Genomic DNA, 22,895 nt, shown 5'->3' with positions numbered 1-22,895 from the left:
CACACAACTGGTATTTAGGCAAACATTCTGCTTTTTCTGCATCATTAATGTTATTGATAAAGTTATCATCTCCAGGGATTGAAGACCACATCTTTTTAAAGATTCCTTTTATTTCTAATGTTCCTTGAACTCATTTGTATTATCATTGCATTGCTGGCCACATATTTCCTTCACAACTATTCAATTAAATTTGAAATTTTTATTTTATACATTTAATTGCTTTTAAACTGTCTTCTGCACCTTTTCCTGATTTTTATATAGTGATTGTTTATAAGTTCTTGCCATCCCTTCATCACTGAGGCTGAACCAAAAACATATTCAACTAAAGTTACTGGTTTTTTAGAAAGCTCTTTTCATAGTTAAATCAACAATCTTTTCTTTTCAACTTCAAACTTAAACTTATTTTTTCTTTTAAAAATCCCTCATGCCAATGAAGTTTTGTCATATTATTCCTTCCATTAGAACACGTCAAACCTTTCAAAACATCAGGAAAATACCGAAATATATATTCTTTACTTACTGAAATAGTCCCACGTTTGTACACACTGAATATATTCAGGCTGTTCTCACTCATCTTGTAGAAGTCAATTGTATGGATGAAGACTCCTTCATCCTTCATACAGATAAATTCTGAACAGATTAACGTCACATGGCATGGCACACTGCAAATGCAACATCTCTTTTTAAAGACCTCCGTGGACTGAGATCAAAACTCTCATAAGCCATATCAAAAGTTGTGAAAAGGTAAGAGAGCACCTTGCTGATTAATAATTCTCTCTTTGGTTAAAGGAGAAAGAATATTAAGACCAGCTGGGCTGGGTTTGTTTTCTGTTTTTCTGAGGGCGAGAGTTTATTGGGCGATTCAAAAAAATTCTGTTTTGCTCGTAAAATTTATAAATTATATAAAAAATTTGAATAGTGAAGTGATTGCATTTCATTTAAAGTTATTCAGGGAATAAAATCTAAAGGTTACTGCAAAGGATTGCTGAAAGGTCCCACTATACTCAGCTATTAGAACTGGAAGAAAAAATTTGTGCCGATGTATTGATGAATGCAAAATAATGCACATGAACATAATTAAACTTAAATATTGATAAACATTAAAATACTAAAAGTAAATAGCTTTAAAAAACATCATCATTCATCATCATCAGAAAGATGCCTTGAATTTTTTTTATAAATTCAATTCAGAAAACATCAAATCTGTGTGAGTGGGAAAAATGGTAGATAGTACCACAAAAAAACCTAATACTAAACCGTAAAATAACAGAAGATCCTTTTAATTAGTGTACTGCTCCTTGACTACCAAGATGAGGCTACTGTGTGCCATCCTGGTCATCCCATCCCAACAGAAAAAAATAAAAAAAAAAGGGGGGGGGAGGATAAGCTAAGGAAGACACAGAAAGACTTGGAAAAGGTAGTCAGAGATATGCCACACAGATAACCAGCTACCTCCACTTCTGTACAAGAAAAGCTGTGGGGGGGGGGGCTTAGAAAAGAAACAAATCCAGAACAATGTAGGAGTGAGGATTGGTGTGTGAGGATTATCCATTGCTTTCAACCATGCATGAAGAAAAGGGCACTCAAGTGTTAGGCATCTGCTTTCAAACAAGTAAGAGGAAGTGGACTTTTGGGTTTTTGGTTTTGTTTTTACACACAGTGCATAATTGAACTGTTTTCTGAGGCCAAAAACTTCAAAAAAGTTTCTGACAAGCTTATGGAAGAGAAGAAAAATCTACCACAGGGTATAAAGCAAGATCGTCTGGATACAGCCTTGAAAAGCTTAAATTTTTGGATGCTAGAAACTAAAAGACCACCACAGAGGAAGATTACTCTGTATTTGTGTTTTTTCTTTTATGCTTTCCTATGTGACGACAGCTCAGCATCAGAATTGGTTACAGTGATCTTTTACCTAAAAGTAAAAGTATACCTAAAAAAAGTATAAAGTTTGAAAAGTTTGAATATGCCACCAAAGACTTCTCTCTTTTAAATAAAAAAAAAAAACAACAACAACAAAACGAAACAACAAATAAGCAAAACATCAAAATAAGCCCCAAACCCCAACACACTGCCTGGGTATTAATTGCAGTACATTTTTCAATTTTAATTACAGCAGGATTTTTTTTTTTTTTTACTTAAGTCTAGCTCCACAAATGAATTAAACCTCAAAAACCTCATTGTCATTTTGTTGAAATAAATGAAACGGAGAGAAAGTAACCTGGCTAAGCCACAAACCAATTCCTTAAGAGAGCCAAAATGAATAACTCTTATCTCCTTGCTTTCAGCGTTATGTTTACAACCCCAATAGTGTCCTTTTCTTTCCTCATATTTATTGCTGAAAAAAAGAGACTAGTATATATGATGGAAACACATAATAACATCTGGCACTTTTTTCTTATCATTATGAAAAACAGTTATTTTAGATACACGCTTCATACCTACTTTTATATAGAACACAAGAAGTTTCAGGCTCTTCACTGGGTCAAATACCCAACCTTTATTGATGGCAATTGGCCAAATTTGTACTGACACAAAGAGCTCTTAAATGAAATGCCAGATGTGTAGGGGGGTCTGGTGGTCCCTCTGAGGGGACTATTACAGACCTGCTATTAAGAAAACAGGAGCAATACTGCAGGATTCAAATTTCTCTGCATGAATTTTACCACCTACACCTAATAATTGGTTTTGATCTGCCACTGGCGAAAAAACTATACCCTAGCAAGAAGAAGCAGCAAGACAGGCCTATAAAATTGCTGATGAATACAAACTTGTCACAGCACTCTCCAAACTAGCCAGCTGCAACAAGGTCTTTTACCATCACATACCAGCATGCTCTTCACACCAGTCCCTCTGCTGCCTTCTTGTCTCTCATCACCCAGAGCGCACTCTCTCTTCTCTCTGCTTCTTCCTCCTCTTCATCCCTCGGCTGCTATCTCTTCCTTAGCTGCCCAACAACAGAACCAGCCACAGCTGCACCTTATCTACACCAGCCAGCCCACCGCCCCTGAAGCCAGCCCACAGCTGTATGTTATCAATGCTGACTCACCAAGCAAGTTGTAAACATTTCTTTAAACTACAGCCATGTCTCAATAGTATGCTCCGATCAGTCATCAATGTTAACATCCCTGATCAGGTTAATGTCTCTGGTTAATCTGAATGGCAAAACAAAGGGCTGGTTCTGGGAATAAGGCTGTGCCTTTTATATTGATTGCTTTGTGTGTCAGAGCGAGATCACCAAGGAATTGCTTTCAGAGACTAAATATGCCTCTGGCATGTCTAAAAAGGTCTTAATCCACTCAGAGTGGGATTATCAACCCTTAAAGCACATGTGAGGTGTGAAGTAGCTGTACCATGTCAAAGCAGTTGGGGATCTAAGCCTAGGCAAAAGGTACTTGTTCTGCATGCCAACAGGCAACCCACTTGTCAAGCACAAATTTAAAGACATTACAGGAATTCTGCACCCTTTATGTTGCTATCCATTTTATAGTTTCACAACAGAAAGAACCAGTAGTCTATATGGTATATCAGGTAAGTACATAAACATTTAGTCAGGCGAGACATACTTAAGTTTAATTTTCAATTAAAAAGGCCATTTTAATGTATGTCTCCATCCCCAAATGTTCACTTTGAGGGACAGCTTAAGGATTATTTTCACCAAACTTCAAATGAGTGATTTACAATATGAAAGTGCTGCTGCTCTATCAGCCAATACAATGGTTAAGAAAAAATCCAGTCTGTAAAAAGTCAAGAACCACTGTCCACAAGTTATGGTAGCTCTCCTGAGCACACCTGTGTTTGAACATATGTATAATTTGATCTGATACGTAACACTTAGGAAAAAAAGCTGTGAAGATGTAAAACACTATGACATTTTAGGCCCTGACAGAATCTGGATTTTTTTTTCCCTTGATTATCAAAACCTGTGTGTGAAATTGCCAGAAATGTTGCACACTGGGAAAAACACAACTCAGTTCAGCTGAAACAGCTGCTCAAATAATTCCCTTATCACAGTTTTTAAATAATCGCTGTAGTAATTATTTATTACTGCAAGTATCTTTGCAGAATGTGCAAGTATAAATTATCACTGTGACAGGTAGAAAAGATGTCTCTTTTAGAAATGGAGCTGTGCTCCTGCTCACCGTCACAGTTAAGGAAATATTTTGCCTTTTGAGGTTCTTTGAAAGAGGACAAAAAGACTGAACACCTCTCCCAATAATATAGCTTATTTAGAAACAAAGTGAGATTACAAAACTCTGGAGTGTGAAATGGCATGTAAATAGAGGTTTCATATTATACTGTAGCACAGAAGAAATTCAGATGGCTAATAAAAAATGTAGAAAGTAAATGTCATATACCTACATACACTAGCTATAAACCAGCCAAAACCAAGTTTTGACAAAAATATTGTTACTGTTAGCTGTATATATTGCAATATAGCTGGCACATCATGGTGTAACAGATCAGTAGTAACTTTGGTCTGTACTATATATGAGTTACTATATATACACTAAATGTATGTTTGAAGTAAATGGATTTCGTTTCAAACATTAGCTAGAGAAAGACCTTTGAGGGATTAAACTCTAAGATTATTTAATTGTTCCCACTGAAACAAACTGGTATCGAGTTTTGCTTTCAATTCCCCCAAAGCTTAAATTTTTCCATATGTACTACTGGTATGAATCACTTCCAGTATGAAATGAGTAATTTTTTATGTCACTGAAAAGTTCTTTTTCCTCAGTCGTTTTCCATCTTCAATTAGGAAGAATAAAGAGCTGATGCTGGAAGTTGCATCAGTGAGGATGCTTATTCTTCTTAAATGATTAGTAAGAAAATTATTTTAATCAATGGTATGGAGCAAGGTGAGATCAAAGGATTGAAGTTAACCACTCAGTAAGAGATCTAGGCATCTACAAGAAAGTCTGGAAGACACTGTAGCCTGAATTCACAACAACATAAAAACCTGCACTCAACTGCTGCCTCGCCACACTAATTCCTAATAAAGGAATCTGATCTGATTTGATCTTATCTGATAAACACCCTCAGAAAATACTGAGGTATACAGGCACATGACCATGAGTGATCATCCATCAACTGGACTGCATTAAATGACCATGTATTTATTCTCAGCCCTTGAGTGGTGCCAATATGCCTCAATTTAAAGCAGATACAAGTGGCTAGGAAAATGTATGCAAATACAATGAACAGCAGCTCTTAAAGTAGTAATTGGTTCAATTTCTGATCATCTGACCACACAGTTGTAAACAATCTTTTTAAAGCGGTTGTATCACTGCAGCTGCAACCTGCCCTCTACATAATAGCTCCCTATTGCAGAGCACTCACACATAAAATGATCAGTGTCTGCTTCCCTTCTCATCCCAAGGGATGCTAACCATGTCAAATAAAAATGCTCTGCTAAAGGGATAAAAATGGTTATCAGAAAAAGATTTTGCATGTGTTAGGAAGCACAGAAGTCCTAAAGATGGTATAGCCCCTTACTATATGGAAATAACAGCCTTTTCAGAAAATATATTGCACCTTTGGATGGAAATCAGAATGATATATCTGATATGAATAATGTAGTATTTCATTGCTTATTAATGGTGAAGAAAGTTTTGCAGCATTTAATACCTGTGAACTTTTTAAAAATCAGCAGAACTTGAAAAGCTTCTAAGCTGTTCCACACACCTCCACCCACCTCTGCCCCATATTGGCCATCTTAAACATCTCCCCTTCTAGTTTGCTCACCCTGATCCCATTCTGAGGCACCAAGATGTAACATCAGCCTTAGGTTCCTCACCCAGACCTACGTCCCTGGCAGTTCAGGGTCAGAACTGAACTGACTTGGCAGTCAGTTACCGATGGATTTTTTTGAATCTGTCTTGGCCACAGAGGTGAATGTGCAGAACACGCCCTCCTCTCAAGCATCCCTACTGCTTGTACTTTCCACATAGCTACTACTGGATAACTTACACTATGTCCAAATTCGATCTTTACCCTATAACCTCTAATTGGGGCAGCACATTTTGGCTTTTGTTTTTTACTAGGTTGCCAAATAAACAATGCAGCAGGCAGTTGTGTTTATCTGTCCAAGGTATTAATCCTATTTACTTAATCACGGGTCTTTTGATCTGTCATATTTTGATTATATTCAAATTCTCATGCTGAGAGTAAACATAAAAGAAAAAAAAAATGGAGCACAATGTCTAGCTAGTAATTGGATATAAGAGCCCTTCCCCCAAAGCCAAATTTTTGCATAAAACCCACCAAAGATCTAGCGAAGTCAGTTACAAAATAAATCTTATCCAACAGTTAGCAACGCCCCGACAGCAGCTCCCACGCAGACCTCCAGCCATTTGCAAATCGGAAGCAGCAGACAGTAAATGAAGCAGCTTGGCTTTAAAAGCATGCCTGTTGGCGAGCTACCGAAGGCTGCAGACACTGGAGGTTTAATCATTCACTGAAATAAATGCCTGTTGGAGGGATCCCAACTCACCACCTGAGTCCGAGCTGCCTGCAGCTTTGAAATGTGTTAGCGTGCGGAACAGCCAGTGTAAATAGTGGTACTTAGAGTCTACCTCTGAATTGGAGGTGGAATCTTCACTAGTAAAAGTTTTGATACTACTCTTGAGCAAGGTAGAGGTGAAAATTAAGTAATTACACTTGAATCAAAAGTACTTGTTCATCAAAAATTTGTTTCAGTTAATAAATGGGGTTTTTTCCCCCCTCAGTCCTATTGTACATATTCTCTTTTTCTATTCTTACATTTTCTAGGCATTTATTTTAAAATTCAGTCTCATAAACCTTATGGATAAATCATAAAGACATTCTTCCATCTTACTGACACAATCAGTGTAATTTCTGAGAGCAATATTTCACTTAAACTTCATAAAATTCGTATGTGATGTGAAAACTCATTTGATTAGTTTGTTACAACCTTGATTTGGTATAAATAAACCTGTTAGATTCTACTGCTTTCATCCCTGTCTTGCAATTCTAGTATTCACTGCTGCAATAAATTAGTTCTTATAAATAATAAAACATCATAAAACAAATTCAAAAGATGCTGTAAATAGGGAACAAAAAGGAAATTATATAGTGCAAAGCTTTTTGAGTGCAAACCCCCTGATACATGTTGTAACCAGCCAGTTAATAACTGCTTTGTAATTTTTTGTAATCTGAAATGAAACAGAGAGGATAAAATTAACAAACAAGTCATAAAGTACAATTGTGACCTGTTTGGAGTGATTATTGCTACTGACAACCAAGTTCAAAATCTTGTAATAAAGAACATGTTTTTATATTTCCTCCAGTGTAGCTATTATCCCTTGTGCTGGGAAATACATATAGTCTTTACCAACAAATAATGTGTCACACAAAATACATGCTTGTGCAGATGCTGAATATTTGCAACAGCAACATGTCACAGGTTTTACCACCATTCTCATCACACACTGCTCTCTCTCCCTTGTTCACCCAGAACAGATTTTCCAGGCTGAACAGAATATGTAATGGTTGTAAAAATCCAGGGGACCCAGGACTGGGTACCATCTTCACTATGTCATGCTATAATGCAGGAGCTCTCTTCCACGATGAAGAGGACATACAAATATAAATAGAAACCTCTTACAGAAACAAATTAAACTGGCAAAGTCACAAACAACAGCAAATACTGTTGTTTACAGGACACAGACTGGCAATCTTTGTAATTGGCCCTGTTACCATTTTTAGCTATAACACTCCAGACTTTTCAGGAATGTGTTACTTAACTGTAATTTTTTTTCAGTGTTATACTTTAGCAGATCTTCACCATTAACTTGCAGCCAAAATGTCATTCTGTTATGCTGCCAGCATTAGAACACTGACCTAATTTGTCCCTTGTATTGCATGTTCAACACAGAGCCAGAAATAATTAAAAAAAAAAAAAAAAAAAAAAAGCTTTCCTGTCTCATGGTTATTTCCCAGAATTTGAAATAGTATTTTATTACCAGTGTTCTCTAACTGGAAGCATAATAAGAGGATGGAAAGTGAGAATCAGAAAGACAAAGTCAACAAATGTCTAGCTGTTTAACAATTCTAAGTTACTTATTTTGTATTCATAGAAAAAGTTTAGTTGCTCTAAAAAATTTGGACATTTTAAATACCACTTTATCCTCCTCTTCTCCTGCCAAGAAGCCCCCACCAAATAAAACTTTTAAATTCTGCCATGCAAATACACATATGCCTCACCTGAACATCCCTTATCTTGGCTTCATATTACTCAAAATAAAAAGGCATTCATTGAATCCTTCCATTATTATCAAGAGATACAAACAGTTATTGCACTTCATTTTTTTATCACAAATAGAAACAAGATCCTATTATATTATTTCTAAGGAACGCAACTTCTGAACATTTTTATAGTGCTAAATGGTCTCAGGATAGACTTCAGATGATAACTCAAGTACACAAAGCAATCTTTTCTTAGTATTTAGTATGCATATGCTTAAATTCTGGGACAAATTTTAAGTATGAAAATACCATGGAATACTGTATAAATGTGGAGAAAATAAATTTCAGAGAGTTTGATGGAAAATCAATAGACAAAAAGGTAACCATTTCAGATAGTGATATACTTAGTATAAATTGAACTGGAAAGGTTCCCAGCTTTAGAGTATGTTTCTGTGCTCTCCCAGCTGATGGAGTATTGCTAAACTGTGGTCTGAGTCATGACCAGCTGCCTGAACAGAAATGTCTGAGGAATGTTTTCCTCATGCTGTTTGCTCCACAAGAAATTAATTAACTTCACGAGTAAGATATTTAGATAAATCGTTACACATAGAAAAACATTTTTACAGACTTAAATATTCAACAATGTTGAAAGTGTACTCACATACTAATGACTAATGTCTACAACCAGAAAAAAAAGTAATCTACCTTCCCTCCAAAAACCAAGACAGGAAAGCAAAAAACAGTGACAAATGGAATTAATAGAACATCTAGAAAATGTATCGGGGGATCAATGTGACAATTAATGGCCTGTTTGGCATCTCCCTGAGATGAAAGAATGAAAGATTAATGCTCAACAAAATTTATTTCTTTTTCCTTGAGTTAAAGGTGCTTAAAGAAGACACAAATTCAATGCAGCAAAACCATAACCAGTTACAGAAGAATGCTATAAGCCACTTACAGGAACGAGGAATTTTTTTATTTCTTCCAAGGCATGACTCATACGAGAATACGCTTCCCCAGGTGGAGCAAACACTTCAATTAATACATGAAGCTCATCACTCAAGTGTGCATATTTGGCTTCTCCACTTTTTCTTAGTTCTTCCTCCTATGAAAAAAGGGTGGGTGTTTTTTTTTAGAACTGGGAATCTACTAATTTTGCATTGATTTAGCATTTACAGAGAACATGACAAAAGAAGATAATATAAGCAGACTTCTAAACCTTTTGAGAAATAAAAGCCTAGTCCAAGCTACTTGAAGATTTAATAATCAATTTTTGGTGTTTGAATGATAAAACCAAGATAATTATCATCTAAGACAGATTTTAATCAGCACAGTGACAAAATGCTAAATATTCCAGAAGCAAGTACTGAAATATTAAATCCATAATGGAAAGGCTGCATTAACCTTTCTGAATCTCACCTGTTCACAATAAAATGAAATAAAGATCCATTAAACCATTCTGGAGCTCTTTACAAATGCTACTGTTTATTAAATTCGTTATGTTATTTAATGAATATCCGCAGATTGTACATTTTAGTATCACTAAGGAAAGTATGCCCTAGTATTTCTACTTGAGACATGAGATCTGAGTTTCAGTCCCAGTTCTGATGTATGGTACCTATGCAATCTAGTGTACACTGGTTAAGATGGTGATCGACCGCATCGAGATTTATCTTGACAATCTTTGGGTCTCAGTTTTCCAGATATAAAATAAACCTAATAATCCTACTTCATGTTAAAGCATGTTCTGAAATGTCAACCCACTTTCTTATGCAAAGCTTTGAGACAGAGAATGAAAATTGCTATACACATTGATAGTAGTCACCTCTGCATAAAACCCAAAGATATAAAACAGTGATCATGTTAATGGCATCGGCTATGACAACATAATGAAAAAATTATGTCATTACTATACTAGAAAGTAAGAAGTAATACTGAAGAAATGATGAGCTGAAAACAGTCTTCAAAAATATTTTGAGAAACGTATTTTTTAAGAAAATATGTATGTATATCTACATTATATAGTTAGAAAACATAACCACAGAAAAAGAAGTAAACTAATTTGCTTAAAACTGGTAAGAAGTTATAGATTTTTAGTATATACTAAAATAGTACTTTATGAACATTGAGATAGCTAAGATATAAAAGTTATACATATAACATATATATCTTATATATGTATATAACTATAGATTACAATTCTTACTTACTCAGCTTAATTCTGCATTAACTTCACTTATTTTAGCCTTGTCTAATTTACACCATTACTTAACAACAAAATTATTTGCATGATGATATGCTTCAAACAATACACACACCATTCTTTTTGTCTGCATTAGAAAATCCAGCCCCAAAGACTTTCTGGTCTTTCACAGAATACTCAACAGTTACATCCTTTAGCTCCAGAGCCCTAGATCTGACTCCATGGTAAGTCAACATTTTGCAGATGATGATAAAATTAAAACTCAATAAATGTGATCCATTACTTTATTTGAAATATTTGGAAATTGACACAGTTGTTTTCAACTAAAAACTAAAAATTAAGACAAGCAGCACAGATGGCAGATTATTTTTATCTTTACAGTTAAAGTATCTTTGGCATTTTATCTTATCACTCAAATCTCATTGAAATGTCCATAAGAACCAAAGCATAATGGTCTACCATGAGATGTTACAGTACTTTTCAGTCTTCTGGAAAAAAAGAACCACATTTGATTGCAGCTTCTGGAATAATTCAACATGAAGTATTTCAACAGAATTAAGTTTTAATAGTTCTAAAGTGACAACTTTAGAATTGTTGAAAGTTTCTTCCATAATGCTTTTTTAAGATTCTTAAAAAAAAAAAAAAACAAAAACAAAAAACCAAAAAGCCCCAAAGGTTGACTTTCAGGAGAAGACTACCAACAAACTTTGTAAAGTTATATAAATTGGATCCCTTTTTCAAATGTAGAAAAAGGAAAAAATAATACTTGGCTCATTATTTTGATGAGGATTTTGCACACTAAGATATCAGAAACATGGTTTTATAACACAGACTCGTCTTGTTAGGTATATGCTTGTATGGTGGTAACAACAGTAATGATGTTTTTATTTTGATTTCTCAACAAACTCAGGACTTCTTCAAACACATTGTTTTATAACCTTCCTTCCAGGTTCAGCACATGCCTTCTGTCATTACTCAGCAGTCACTTCTACAGCTGTTAGCAACCACACACTAGGGCTGTGAGACCCTTAACATCTCTTTCTGAGAAGATATAATGATGTTTTTTTCATGTGGAATGCATGGGATTAAAGACTGAATTTTCACACCCTCTTCCCACAACAGGGTAAAATGTCAGGAAAATGCTTCTTTTGTTTTAAGTCTGTGTGTTGATAAAGAGAAATCACCTCAGGAAAAATCTGGAAGAGTAAGAACTCATAGACCATGTGAGCACCATACCAAACTTTGCTTCCCAAAGCCAGTGAATATGTCTGAGTATTTTAGGACTGAATGTAGCCTTACACTTGCTCGTATGTTGGGTGTCAGACATCTAATAAGCCAAACAACAGATGTAACTCGCACTGTTGAAGAGGTGCTTGTCGATATGGAAGGTGACGACTACCAGCAGGTCATACAGCTTTCCGAGTGTGGTATGGATGAACAGGCTCTCCCCGGAGCACGTGAAGTTGGGCAACACCTTTGTAAGTCTTCATTAGCAAGCAGCACAGCCCAACTGCACAGCAAAATGGTCAGTGCTGTGGACCCGACATCCACAGTACTTATAGGATGACAGCATTACCCCTTCTCTAGCCCTTCAGTGGGTTTTGCTTCCTGCTCGTTGTAGCCTGGTTGCACAAACCGAGTTCCCATTATAAGTCAGACAGCCCTCCTGGAGCCCAGCTCTGGCTTAGTTTCACACCCTGTGATCTCTGCTCACTGTAAGCCCATCACTGGGAATGCTCAGGAGGCTCTCTAAACTGCACTTCTGATTCAGACTAAACCACTAACTAATAAACACTCCACGTAGTACTCGTAACATGGACTGAAACAGATTATGAGATTTCTAGTGTCTTACATGAAGGCAAAATGAGTGAGAATATCATAACTCTACCTTATAGGGTGTTATTTATAAGGTTATCTGGGAGCTGTTTGCCTTGCAAGACTCGGCATCCCTAAAAGTCTCTGGTGCACCAGTCCAATTACCTGTGGACTTCAGCTGTTTCTCATATAACTCTGCCTTAACCACCTGTGAGGTCCAGCTATTTCCTATAGTGCTCTCTGTAACTTTTGTCAGATTCTAATAGCTTTTTATGTTCTACAATTTCCCACGTCACCTCCATCAGTTTTCCAGACCCTCTCCCGCTTGCACAGCCTTGGCCGGGGTTTACCCAGCAGCCCAGTCATTCGCCCACAGCCCTGGCATGGAAATGGTAAGGCCTTCAGCCTACTCCTTTAGACAGGAACCGAATCACAGTGAAAGACAATGTGCACTGAAAGCCTGATGGATTTACTGTAGAGAACTACCCTGAAAACAATCAAAATTAAGTTTTAGGCACTGGATCATAAGGGAAAAAAAAACCATGAAGTCTGGGACCTGATCAGCTATGATTTATAAAATGAACAGAAAAGTTTCCCTGGGGTTTTGGATCAGTGATGGCAACCTGCCCTAGTACTGACGCCCAGGTTAATACTATGGGTTTATTTACTGCGTGGTGATGATGTTTAACACTATTGTGGGATGAGCACAACAGAGGAAACACACCACGCTCCAGAGGCAACTGCCTCCTCATCCTGATCCTCTTCCGCTCCCTTCTGCATGCCAATTGCCTTCCTCTCTCAAGACTGACAGTACTACATTCCACAGGCGAAAACAGCTCCCCTCACACTACATGCTTCAGGCTTCCTTCTCCTTCATCTGCTGCCTTACAGTGTGTCTGTCACACAGTGCTGAAATCCACCCGCCCTTAACCTGATGCATGGCTCCATAACCCACTCCCTCATAAAAGATAACAGATATTCTGAAGCACCTGCTGTGTTTTATAACTTCCATTTGACCAAAGCAGGGAAAATGAATTACAAAACTCTAGAACAGAAATTTGAGTAGTACCGACCTCTGCAAACGTGAGGCATGTGAATGATAAGAACATAAAGGCCAAGAAAAATGATGAGTTATCTCTGGATGCAAAAGCAGCTTTACCGTTTTAAAAGGATGTGTGCTGATGGAGAACTATTTCTGTCTGGTACCCCACTCAAAATGTTTGAATAAAACTACTGGAAGGAACTTGAAAGAGGAAATGGAGTTTGCATAGCAAACAAAATTACACAATCCAGACTGATGAATAAAAAGTGTCCTCATAACACTGAAATAACAGAATATCCAAGAACAATAGAAGAGGAACGTGCAGCAAGAGCTGTGTAGATCTCAGGGACAAACTTCATGAATACAATACACAAAACTTCCTATAATGTAACAAATACAGCTATGATAAGAAACAATGGGTACTTGAAGAACAGTATGAGAATTGCAGTGCATTTCATACCTTACAAGAATTTGCAAATAAAAGCATAGCACAGAGACTAGACAAAGATGGTAACCACAGCACTGCTGCTACAGAGGCATTATTCATAACACCAATGGACAATGCTACTGAAGAAAATTAATGAGAACGCAGTTTGACAAATGCAAACCTATTAATTTTTAATGTGGACATAAATGCAAAAATCAAGATGTTGTCTGCAACACTGATTGTCGTAAAAGTAACAAGTGAACTATATGGTAACAATTTAATCAGAACATATATAATTTCTTGGTGATTCCTGTTTTGGGATTAAAAAGCTTTCAGATCCTAGATCCCACCAGTGGAGAAACAGAGAACAAATAAAAAGAGGAACAATTTGCAAATGGATGAGGTGGAATGGGACAGTTCTCAGTAGAGTACAGAGCAAAGCTAAAAGAGCTTAACCATCCCTTTACTCTTGTTTTTAAACCAGTTAATTCTCATTCCAGGAAGAAGAATGGGTAAAATGGAGCTGGTGAGTACATGAGGATTGCTCATACAGCAGAGCAAAGAGCGTGGGTGTACAACACCTACAGTCAGCCACAGAGTCCCCATAATGAAATGCGGGTATGTAGGAAGAACATTGCTTGCAACCGAGGAAATTTCTGGAGATACAAGTGACAACAATTACTTTTCTATACTTGACCCATTACTAATGTTCCCATAGTTACTTTGGCCACGTGGAGGAGATATTTGTGTACATTCAGTACTCCCTTGGACAAACAGGCCCTTCAATTCAACGGCACTTTATTTCCTGATGCTTTTCATAATTAAAGGCAACATCTTAACGGCAAGGAAGTACTAAGCTGTACCTAGATTGTATTTTTTTTATATAGGTGAGAATGAAAACAAAAATAAATCAGTAGACGAATGTGATGATAACACAACCGTTGGATCACTGTTGAAAGAGCCCAAACACCTGGGATGAAAATGAGATGAACAAGAAATATAAATTCCACGAAAAAAAAATAATTAGGAGAAAGGTTAACACTTTAAAGTGGTATGTGCCAAAACTGAGGCTACAAGCAGTGACCGTTGAGACCAGCAACTAGTGATCTATGTATAAATTACCTGCCAGAAAACTGACAGAGCAGAGATAGGGTTCACAAACCTACAAATGTTCCTACACTTGTACAAAGCTAAAACAGCATAGATAAGAATCACCCGGTCATTAGACAACGGCTGCTAGAACTAAACAAGCCAAAGATGTTCAATGAGTATAACCAATGGATTGCAAGTTTGAAAAGCTAATGCAGGAAATTAAAGATCCTCAAGAAATATACAATTACCATACCACCTAAAGATGCTTCCCAAGAAGATTATGTTCATCTTAAAACTTATGACTATGACTAGGGACCACTGCATTCAGGGTGCCTTCAGATTCAGGAATATTTTGCCTTAATTAATGACAGTACAAAATAACATTTTTTATTTATGAGAGGCTAATTACCAACCTGTTGTAACCAAATTACATGGTAGGTTGTTTGAACTCCCACCAAGCTGTTACTTTTACTACGGACAAAACCATACCTTACATGAAGTTTTTGTTTTGTTTTTTTATTTCTTAATAAAGTTGTAAAAGTTTAATCAAAGAATTATTAGTGGTCTAGCTCCATACTAACACTTGCAGCTCAAATCACATGTAGGTGAAATGACACAAACTTTCTAGTGTCTGACCCTTTCATGCTTACCCTTCCTCTGCCCTGGGGGGTCTTAAGGTTAATGGCTTCAGCTGGGGACTGGGTATTGCTGTGAGTTGGCAGCACCTTGAGTCCTTTGCTGCAAGATGTATAACACCACACCTGCGGTAAATCTTGGTTTTGTCAACGTGCTACATAAATTGCTCTTTCTCCACCATTTTACAACTCCATTCCCCATCCAAATTCACTATATATGGTAAATTTTACATATGCTGTATGTTTTTATTTGATTTCTTTTTAACTCATAAAGTGGTTTTACCCAGCTCCCAAGGTTGCACTCCTTTAATGACCAGTAATTGACCTTTATGCCAAGTCCCTGTTTACAGCCCTGGAGCCTTTCCGTACCATCCCATGCCTTTGCTTTCAAGGCCTCCACTTCCATCCCACTCCTCTACTCCCCTGTCCTGCAGTTTTATTCTAGGGCCATAGCGGCACCCTCTACACAGAATAATGACTTATTGTTGCTATCCTCTAGTTACAAATACAGCACGAATATAGGCAAAAGGTAAAACAACATAGGTAAGAATCACTTGGCTGTTAGACAACTGCTGCTAGAAGTAAGCAAGCTCAAAAGGAGCTGGGAGCAGACCAAGGCCAGCCCAGAGCAATCCCAGCAGGTCCCAAGTTCTGTGGGGGCTGCTTTAGCACAAAGCCAGCACCCTGCGACAAGCAATGGCAACACCATGTTTACTGAGACACAGGGCTACAAGCATCAATGGAAGAAAACAGGAATTACTTGTTGACTTTGCTGATATATAAAATATATATAATATATATATATATAAAATTACTCCCCTAATACAGAGATTGCTTTTTCGGGTACAAATGTTTAATGCTCAACCTAAAGACAGACACAGCTGGATGAGGCCTGCTGCTTTCAATGCGCTCCCCGGTTCAATCAGAGGATTTCAACACTAGATTATACACGTGATTTTCTCAAGGTTTAAAAACAATCGTTTGGGCTCTGCCACAGTATGAGCTGTGATTGCTAGAGCTACTGCTGAGGATGAGTCTCTGCAGTGACTGAGCAACACCAATTAGCACAGACCACATTCCCAAACCCCACCACCGCTTTAGGAAGGGCTCCTCACTATGATACAGGGTTTTGTTTTGTTCAACTATACCAGGCTACTGACAGTCAAGAGCCAAATCAACCCACTCAGAAGGATAAATACAGTTATTTTGTGCTCTAAAAAAAATTAAGTCTAGAGAGATTTTATAATGGCTGATTAAATTGTAAGAACTTTAAGACCTTACTGTGTCAAAAATAAAGCAACAAGCCTGTGGTAGAAGGGAAAAAGACCCTTTGAGCAAAGCAGACATAGCTTTGTTTACAGTGGTTAGAGGAAAACACACTTCCTTTTCCTCTGCTATCATTCTTACTTTCCAGAAAACATTTTGCTAGTTCTATAACATCTTTCTAGCTCTGTTTATTTTATTGCATTTTGAGCCAAGTTATCATAGTTTATAAATGTTAATCCCTTTTTCCCTTCTCTGTAATTATTGTTATTGTTATTATTATTATTGTTGTTGTTGTTGCTACTGTTATTATTATTATTATTATTATTATTATTTTATTGGTCCTATGAAATGCAGCTTTTTCTCCAAGGATTAGATAGAAAGACTATTTGTATTATAAGATTTGCAAAGGGTATTATGTCTTTAAGTATAGGGACTTGTGTGAAAGAAACGTTTGGAAGTTCTCAAGGTTCTGAATGAATTCTTTTGCTATGCACTATCAAACCAAAATATAAGCCAACTCCAACTGTATAGTAGTCAAGTACTTTAAAGAGTTTGGTTTTGGTCACCTGAAATAAATATAAGAAAGAGTGTTCGCACCATAGAGAAAATTCTGGAGGGAAAAATCCATGCCTATCCTGTTTTATGTATAAGCAGAATGAAGAACTTGTATTTCCAAAGAGTCAGCAGAGGGCTACTGTGTACACTTACCTTTAACTGTGAAGGAAACTGAAGATTCACTTTGGGAATTTATTTATCTGTATATTGAAACCTGATTTCATGATGAAAGCTCCAAGTACCACTTAAAGGTAACTTGCTTAACCACCCATTTGATGAAGGGTGCTTCCTCAAATAACAGCCTGAAGGATAAATCCACTGATGCATGTAGGCATTACTTTGGTGCCTAATTGCTATTGTAGGTGGCTACACAAAGAGATTTCCATGTCTTCCCTGATGTAACTATATAGTCTACTCACTTAGCTTATAGCTGCAAAATAACTTAAACACCCAGGATTTAGGCACGACTTCAATCCTAAACACTGGATTGTGGCCATCCAAACTCCTGTTCCATTGCCTCTTATCCTTGAAATCTATAGACACCAGAGTTGTCCACAGTAATACTCCTCAGACACAGAAGTGTCTGACCAGCAGCACCATATTACGATGAAGGAGTTCTGACAGTTCTTTCATGCTTAAGTTTCTTTGGGATCCATAACTTAGTGAGGGACTAAATAAGGTAAAGATATTCTGAATACACTCCTACTGAACACAAAAGCAGCGCTGCTGCCCTTTCTCTTAATGAGGTACCAGTTGGAACTCTCATCAAGTTACGCATTACAAAAGTAAGGAAATAGGTGTCCATTTTAGGGAAGCTGCTAGATGAATCCCACAAGAACCATCTGGGGATATGTTCTGTTCAACTATTCATAAGTGATCCAGAAAACGAGCTGAACAGTAATAAAAATTCTCCAGTGATAAAAACCAAGTCTATCTGTGTGTGCTGTGAAAGACTCTAGATCACATTATTTCAGGAGAAACATCTTGGAGGCATTACATTCAGTTCTCAGAAAGAATTTGTTCGGTGTCCAATATCAATTAAAAGGACATCCTCTCTTAGGTATTTTTATGAAAGGAAAAAAAATGAAACTGCAAACGCTGTACTATAGCCCCACCTTCAATACTGAAGACAGTTCTGGTCCCCCAATTTTAAAAAGTATTAGAACCAAAAACAAGATTAAGATGAAAATAATGAGGATAAGTGTGGAAGCATTTCCTTGTGAGAAGCTGAACACAAAAGTCTTGGCAATCTTGATGTTCCTGCAGTTCAGGATACCCTTAAACCACTAATTCTTGGAAGACCTCTCAACTTTCACTAGTTCTTACGCTCTTACAAGCATTAAGTCCTGCAACTTGCATGAGTGTCCAGGTTTTAGCTGGGATAGAGTTAATTTTCTTTTCAGTAGCTGGTACAATGCTGTGTTTTGGATTTAGTATGAGAATAATGTTGACAGTTCAGAGATGTTTTTGGTTGGTGCTGGGTGATGTTTACACTAAGTCAAGGTCTTCTCAGTTTCTCAGGCCCTGCCAGTGAGAGGGCTGGAGGGGCACGGGAATGGGGAGGGGACATAGCCAGGACAGCTGACCCGAACTAGCCAGAGGGGTATGCCATGCCAGAGAACATCATGCTGAGTATATAAACTGGTGGAGCTGGCTGGGGCCGTGGGATCGCTGCTTGGCTGGGCATCAGTCAGCGGATGGTGAGCAGTTCTATTGTGTTTCACTTTTTTTCTTCCCCTTTTTGATTTTACTCCTTTCTCTGTCTCTCTTCTTTACAATTGTTGTTATTGTTATTGTATTTCCTTTTATTTCAATTGTTAATTTGTTTTTATCTCAACCCTTGAGTTCTACATTCCTTCCCGATTCTCCTCCCCATCCCACCAAGGGAGGAGAGTATTGAGTGAGCAGCTGTGTGGGGCTTAGTTGTTGGCTGGGGTTAAACCGCGACAGAGCTGCACACTGAACTCATTGTTACATTTACTTTCTCATTCTGAAACATGAATGCATCTAGTGGGGCATGATGTGTTGTATGCATACAGAATAAAACAACACACAAATCTAATATGTTTTTGTCCTGTGATATTTGCAATTGCCTGCTGATGTGTAAAGTGTATCTTTTTTAATAAACACCTATAACATAGATGTGTATGCTTAAGGCAGTTATGTGTCAAATATGGAAGTCACTTCCAATGTTTCTCCCTAGGCTGCACATTTTATTTTGATGATCATGTTACTAATTAGTATTCAAATGAGCTCAATGTAGTATTACAAGTGCTTCGTCTAGAAAGCAAGGCAACACTTTAGCCACTCTACTCTGGTCATTATAATCAGAGCTGAGAGAGTGCACAGAGATTTACAACCACTTTTGGCTGCCAATTCAGGAATCATGACTGCTGCAAGATGTGCGGAAAACTGACTGCTACCTTCACCTCCTCACCTCCTGTGGTGGCTGCTTCCCCCACCCTCCCACACAGTGGGACTTTTTTGAAGGATAATGTTGTTGCGTCTCTGACCGACCCTCCAACTGGGAAGCACAGGGTTTAAAAGCTAGAAATGATCATCCCATTTAACTCCATTGCTTTTTCTAGAGACTCTTCACCATTGAGCAGGTTTCCACGTTAACACTTTGTACCCTGAAATGCATTGGTACACATGATGCAGAAAAAGTCCTTTCCTAAACACTTGGGATAAGGGAAGGGACTGCTCCCTGACTGCTGTATCAAGTAGGCAGGGGAATGGGGATGGTTCCGCTTCCAGCAGTTTAAAGACCTGGCTGATAAGCTGTACTATATAAAGTTCATTTTCCTGCAACTAGCCTGACTGCCAATAATTTCCTAAAGGCTGTCCCTTGATTAACCACAACATTGCAAACAAAAGCAGCAAATGGATTCAAGCATGCTACCGCCAAATACAGAAAGAGACCACTATTTTTTATATCCCCTTGATTCTCATGCAGTGATGCAGAAACCACACTGGTGAAGGGAAGCCACGTTGGCAGAGATGAACTGAACTCTGGGGAATGAAGGAGGAAAAGGAAGGTCATAAACAATTGGCATGCACTGTATCTCTAATGGCATTTACAGACCAATATGTTTCAGTATCTGAAATCACTTCAAAGTTACACTATCTTCCAAAAAAGTATTTCAAATAACAAATAAATATGTGAAAAATCAACCATTGTGTCAAACTCTTTTTCACAAACGTAACCTTTTTCTGAGCTAGAATTTTAATGTCTTGCAAATAAGACATTTCCTCTCACATGTGACAGTCACACACAACTTTTGTGGGTTTCACTTGTTTTTTCTTTCCCTGTAGGATTAGGTTTTGCATAATGACAGAGAACAGAAACACCCTTTCCAATGGCAAAATTACCTGTTTTACTACTCTCCAGAAAATCTAACTACTCACATTATATTCATTTAGACAAATTTTACTGAGAGTTCAAATGCTTGGACAATTTGAGTAAGTTAAAGCAATATTACATATATCATGATTTTATGTCTGACAGATTTACTGAATGCTAATAAAATTGCTTGCAAATAGATTCTCAGTCATCTCAGCTATGATGGTGATTTGCTCTGCAAAGATGGAAGAATACATTTTCTAATCTTCTTATAATGGAAAACTGTAAGGATATTAGTCCAATATAAACTGTAAATGAGTCTGACTAAAAACTCTGATTTTTATAATGAGTAGTGATTATAGCAATCCTAATAGCAATTTACTAGAAGGCTCATTTTCATGAAATATGCAGAGTACTCAGACCATATACAATTCAGGGAACATCCAGCTCCTTGGCTGTGCAGTCCAGACCTGACCCGAACTCTGAACCATGAGAAAGTGACTTAAGGAGCTACCACTCATAAAGGAAAAGTAAAGGAGGTCAAAGTGAGTTCTGACAAGGTTGTTTATCTTAAGATAACTTGGCTGGGTCAGGGGGTGTGATGGTAGCTTTTAGTTGGGGTAACATGGTCTGTGACTGCAAAAGGAACTCCAGTGTTCCTCACTGCAAATTTTTAGAATACATTATTTACCTTAGAACAAAGATGTATCCTCACTGTAAGGCAGCCTGACTCCTTTGACAAGGTACACAAAAATCCTAGTATCACAGAGAAAGTAGCCTGGATGGTGGCAAAGGATTTCTTCTGGGAAGTCCAACATTCAGAATTTCATACTGTTCTTTGTACCACCCCAAAGGAAACAGCAGGTACGCATCCAAACCTTTCTATGAGTCTGTGATTCACCTCAGAAGAGCTTACTCCTGGCTGAGTGGGTCACTGGCATTAAACTGGCCTGGCCAAGATGTCAGTGACTAAGTGCAGACAGCGCATCTCCTCTAAAAGCTCACAGCATGCTTTAGATGCTTTTTATAAATAATTTCTTCTTTTTTAAAAGCGGGGAATGTTGATCTGCTGGAGGGCAGGAAGGCTCTGCAGAGGGATCTGGACAGGCTGGACTGATGGGCAGAAGCCAGCTGTAGGAGGTTCCACAGGGCAGGTCCTGCACTTGGGTCACAAAAACCCCACACAAGGCTACAGGTCTGGGGAAGAGCAGCTGGGAAGCTGCCTGGTGGGAAAGGACCTGGGGGTGCTGGTCATCAGCTGGTTGATATGAGCCAGCAGTGTGCCCAGGTGGCCCAAGGCAGCCAAGAGCACCCTGGCTGGTATCAGAAACAGTGTGGCCAGCAGGACAGGGCAGTGATTGTCCCCCTGTACTCAGCACTCCTGAGGCCGCACCTTGAACCCTGTGTTCAGTTTTGTGTCCCTCATGACAAGAGGGATGTAGAGGTGCTGGAGCATGTCCAGAGAAGGGCAATGGAGCTGGTGAAGGGTCTGCAGCACAAGTCCTGTGAAGAACAGCTGAGGGAACAGGGGCTGTTTAGTCTGGAGAAAAGGAGGCTCAGGGGTGACCTCATTGCTCTCTACAGCTGCCTGAAAGGAGGCTGTAGGCAGGTGGCTGTTGGTCTCTTCTCCCAGATAACAAGCGACAGGACAAGAGAAAATGGCCTCAAGTTACACCAGGGGAATTAGATTGGACATTAGGAAAAATTTCTTCACAGAAAGGGTGCTCAAGCATTGGAACAAGCTGCCAGGGGAGCTGGTGGGTTCACCATCCCTGGAGCTGTTAAAAAAAACATGTAGATGCTGTGCTTAGTGACATGGTTTAGTGATGGACTTGGCAGTTCTGGGTTAACAGTTGGACTCGATAATCTCAAAGGTCTTTTCCAACTTAAATGATCCTATGATGTTATGATTCTGTGCTGCTCATGCTCCCCTCCCCAGAACTTCCCATCTCCCAGGAGCACTTTTATGGCATCCAAACCAGAACGGACTATCACAAATGCACCAAACAAACATAAAATTGCAAGAGTAAAATAATTTCAGAATTAATTTTAAAGCAGATTACTGTACTCCAGAAAAGGTTAAGTACCTGCAATCTTCAAAGAGTCAGCTAATTTTACTGCACTAAAAATTAATATTCATTTTGCACTTAAGTTTTATCATCCAGATCATCCTCGGCAATTTAAAGCACTTCTCCAGCCCCCTTTATGCTCTCAGATTTATGCAAGAAGAGATAAACTTGTGCACAGGTTTTCAGTGTTGCAAAATTTTCATTACATGGTAGCCATATCTCTGATAATCACAAAATATG

General features: G+C 38.0%; 1 protein-coding gene across 6 annotated transcripts in view; it reads right to left on the bottom strand.

Annotated features, from left to right (window-relative positions):
- Window positions 1-22,895, bottom strand: part of KHDRBS2 (KH RNA binding domain containing, signal transduction associated 2) — a 393,063-nt gene that overhangs the window by 192,980 nt on the left and 177,188 nt on the right. For all 6 annotated transcript variants that reach the window (XR_008822730.1, XR_008822731.1, XR_008822733.1 and 3 more), the window contains exon 4: window positions 9,167-9,313. Coding sequence is in view for 1 of the 6 variants with exons in the window: in XM_056344567.1 (XP_056200542.1) it covers window positions 9,167-9,313 (147 nt within the window). In the remaining 5 variants the exon portion in view is untranslated. The remainder of the gene's footprint in view (window positions 1-9,166; window positions 9,314-22,895) is intronic.

The sequence above is a fragment of the Falco biarmicus genome, chromosome 6, assembly GCF_023638135.1.
Source record: "Falco biarmicus isolate bFalBia1 chromosome 6, bFalBia1.pri, whole genome shotgun sequence".
NCBI classification, from domain to species: Eukaryota; Metazoa; Chordata; class Aves; order Falconiformes; family Falconidae; genus Falco; species Falco biarmicus.
This window is presented reverse-complemented; position numbering and strand designations above follow the sequence as displayed.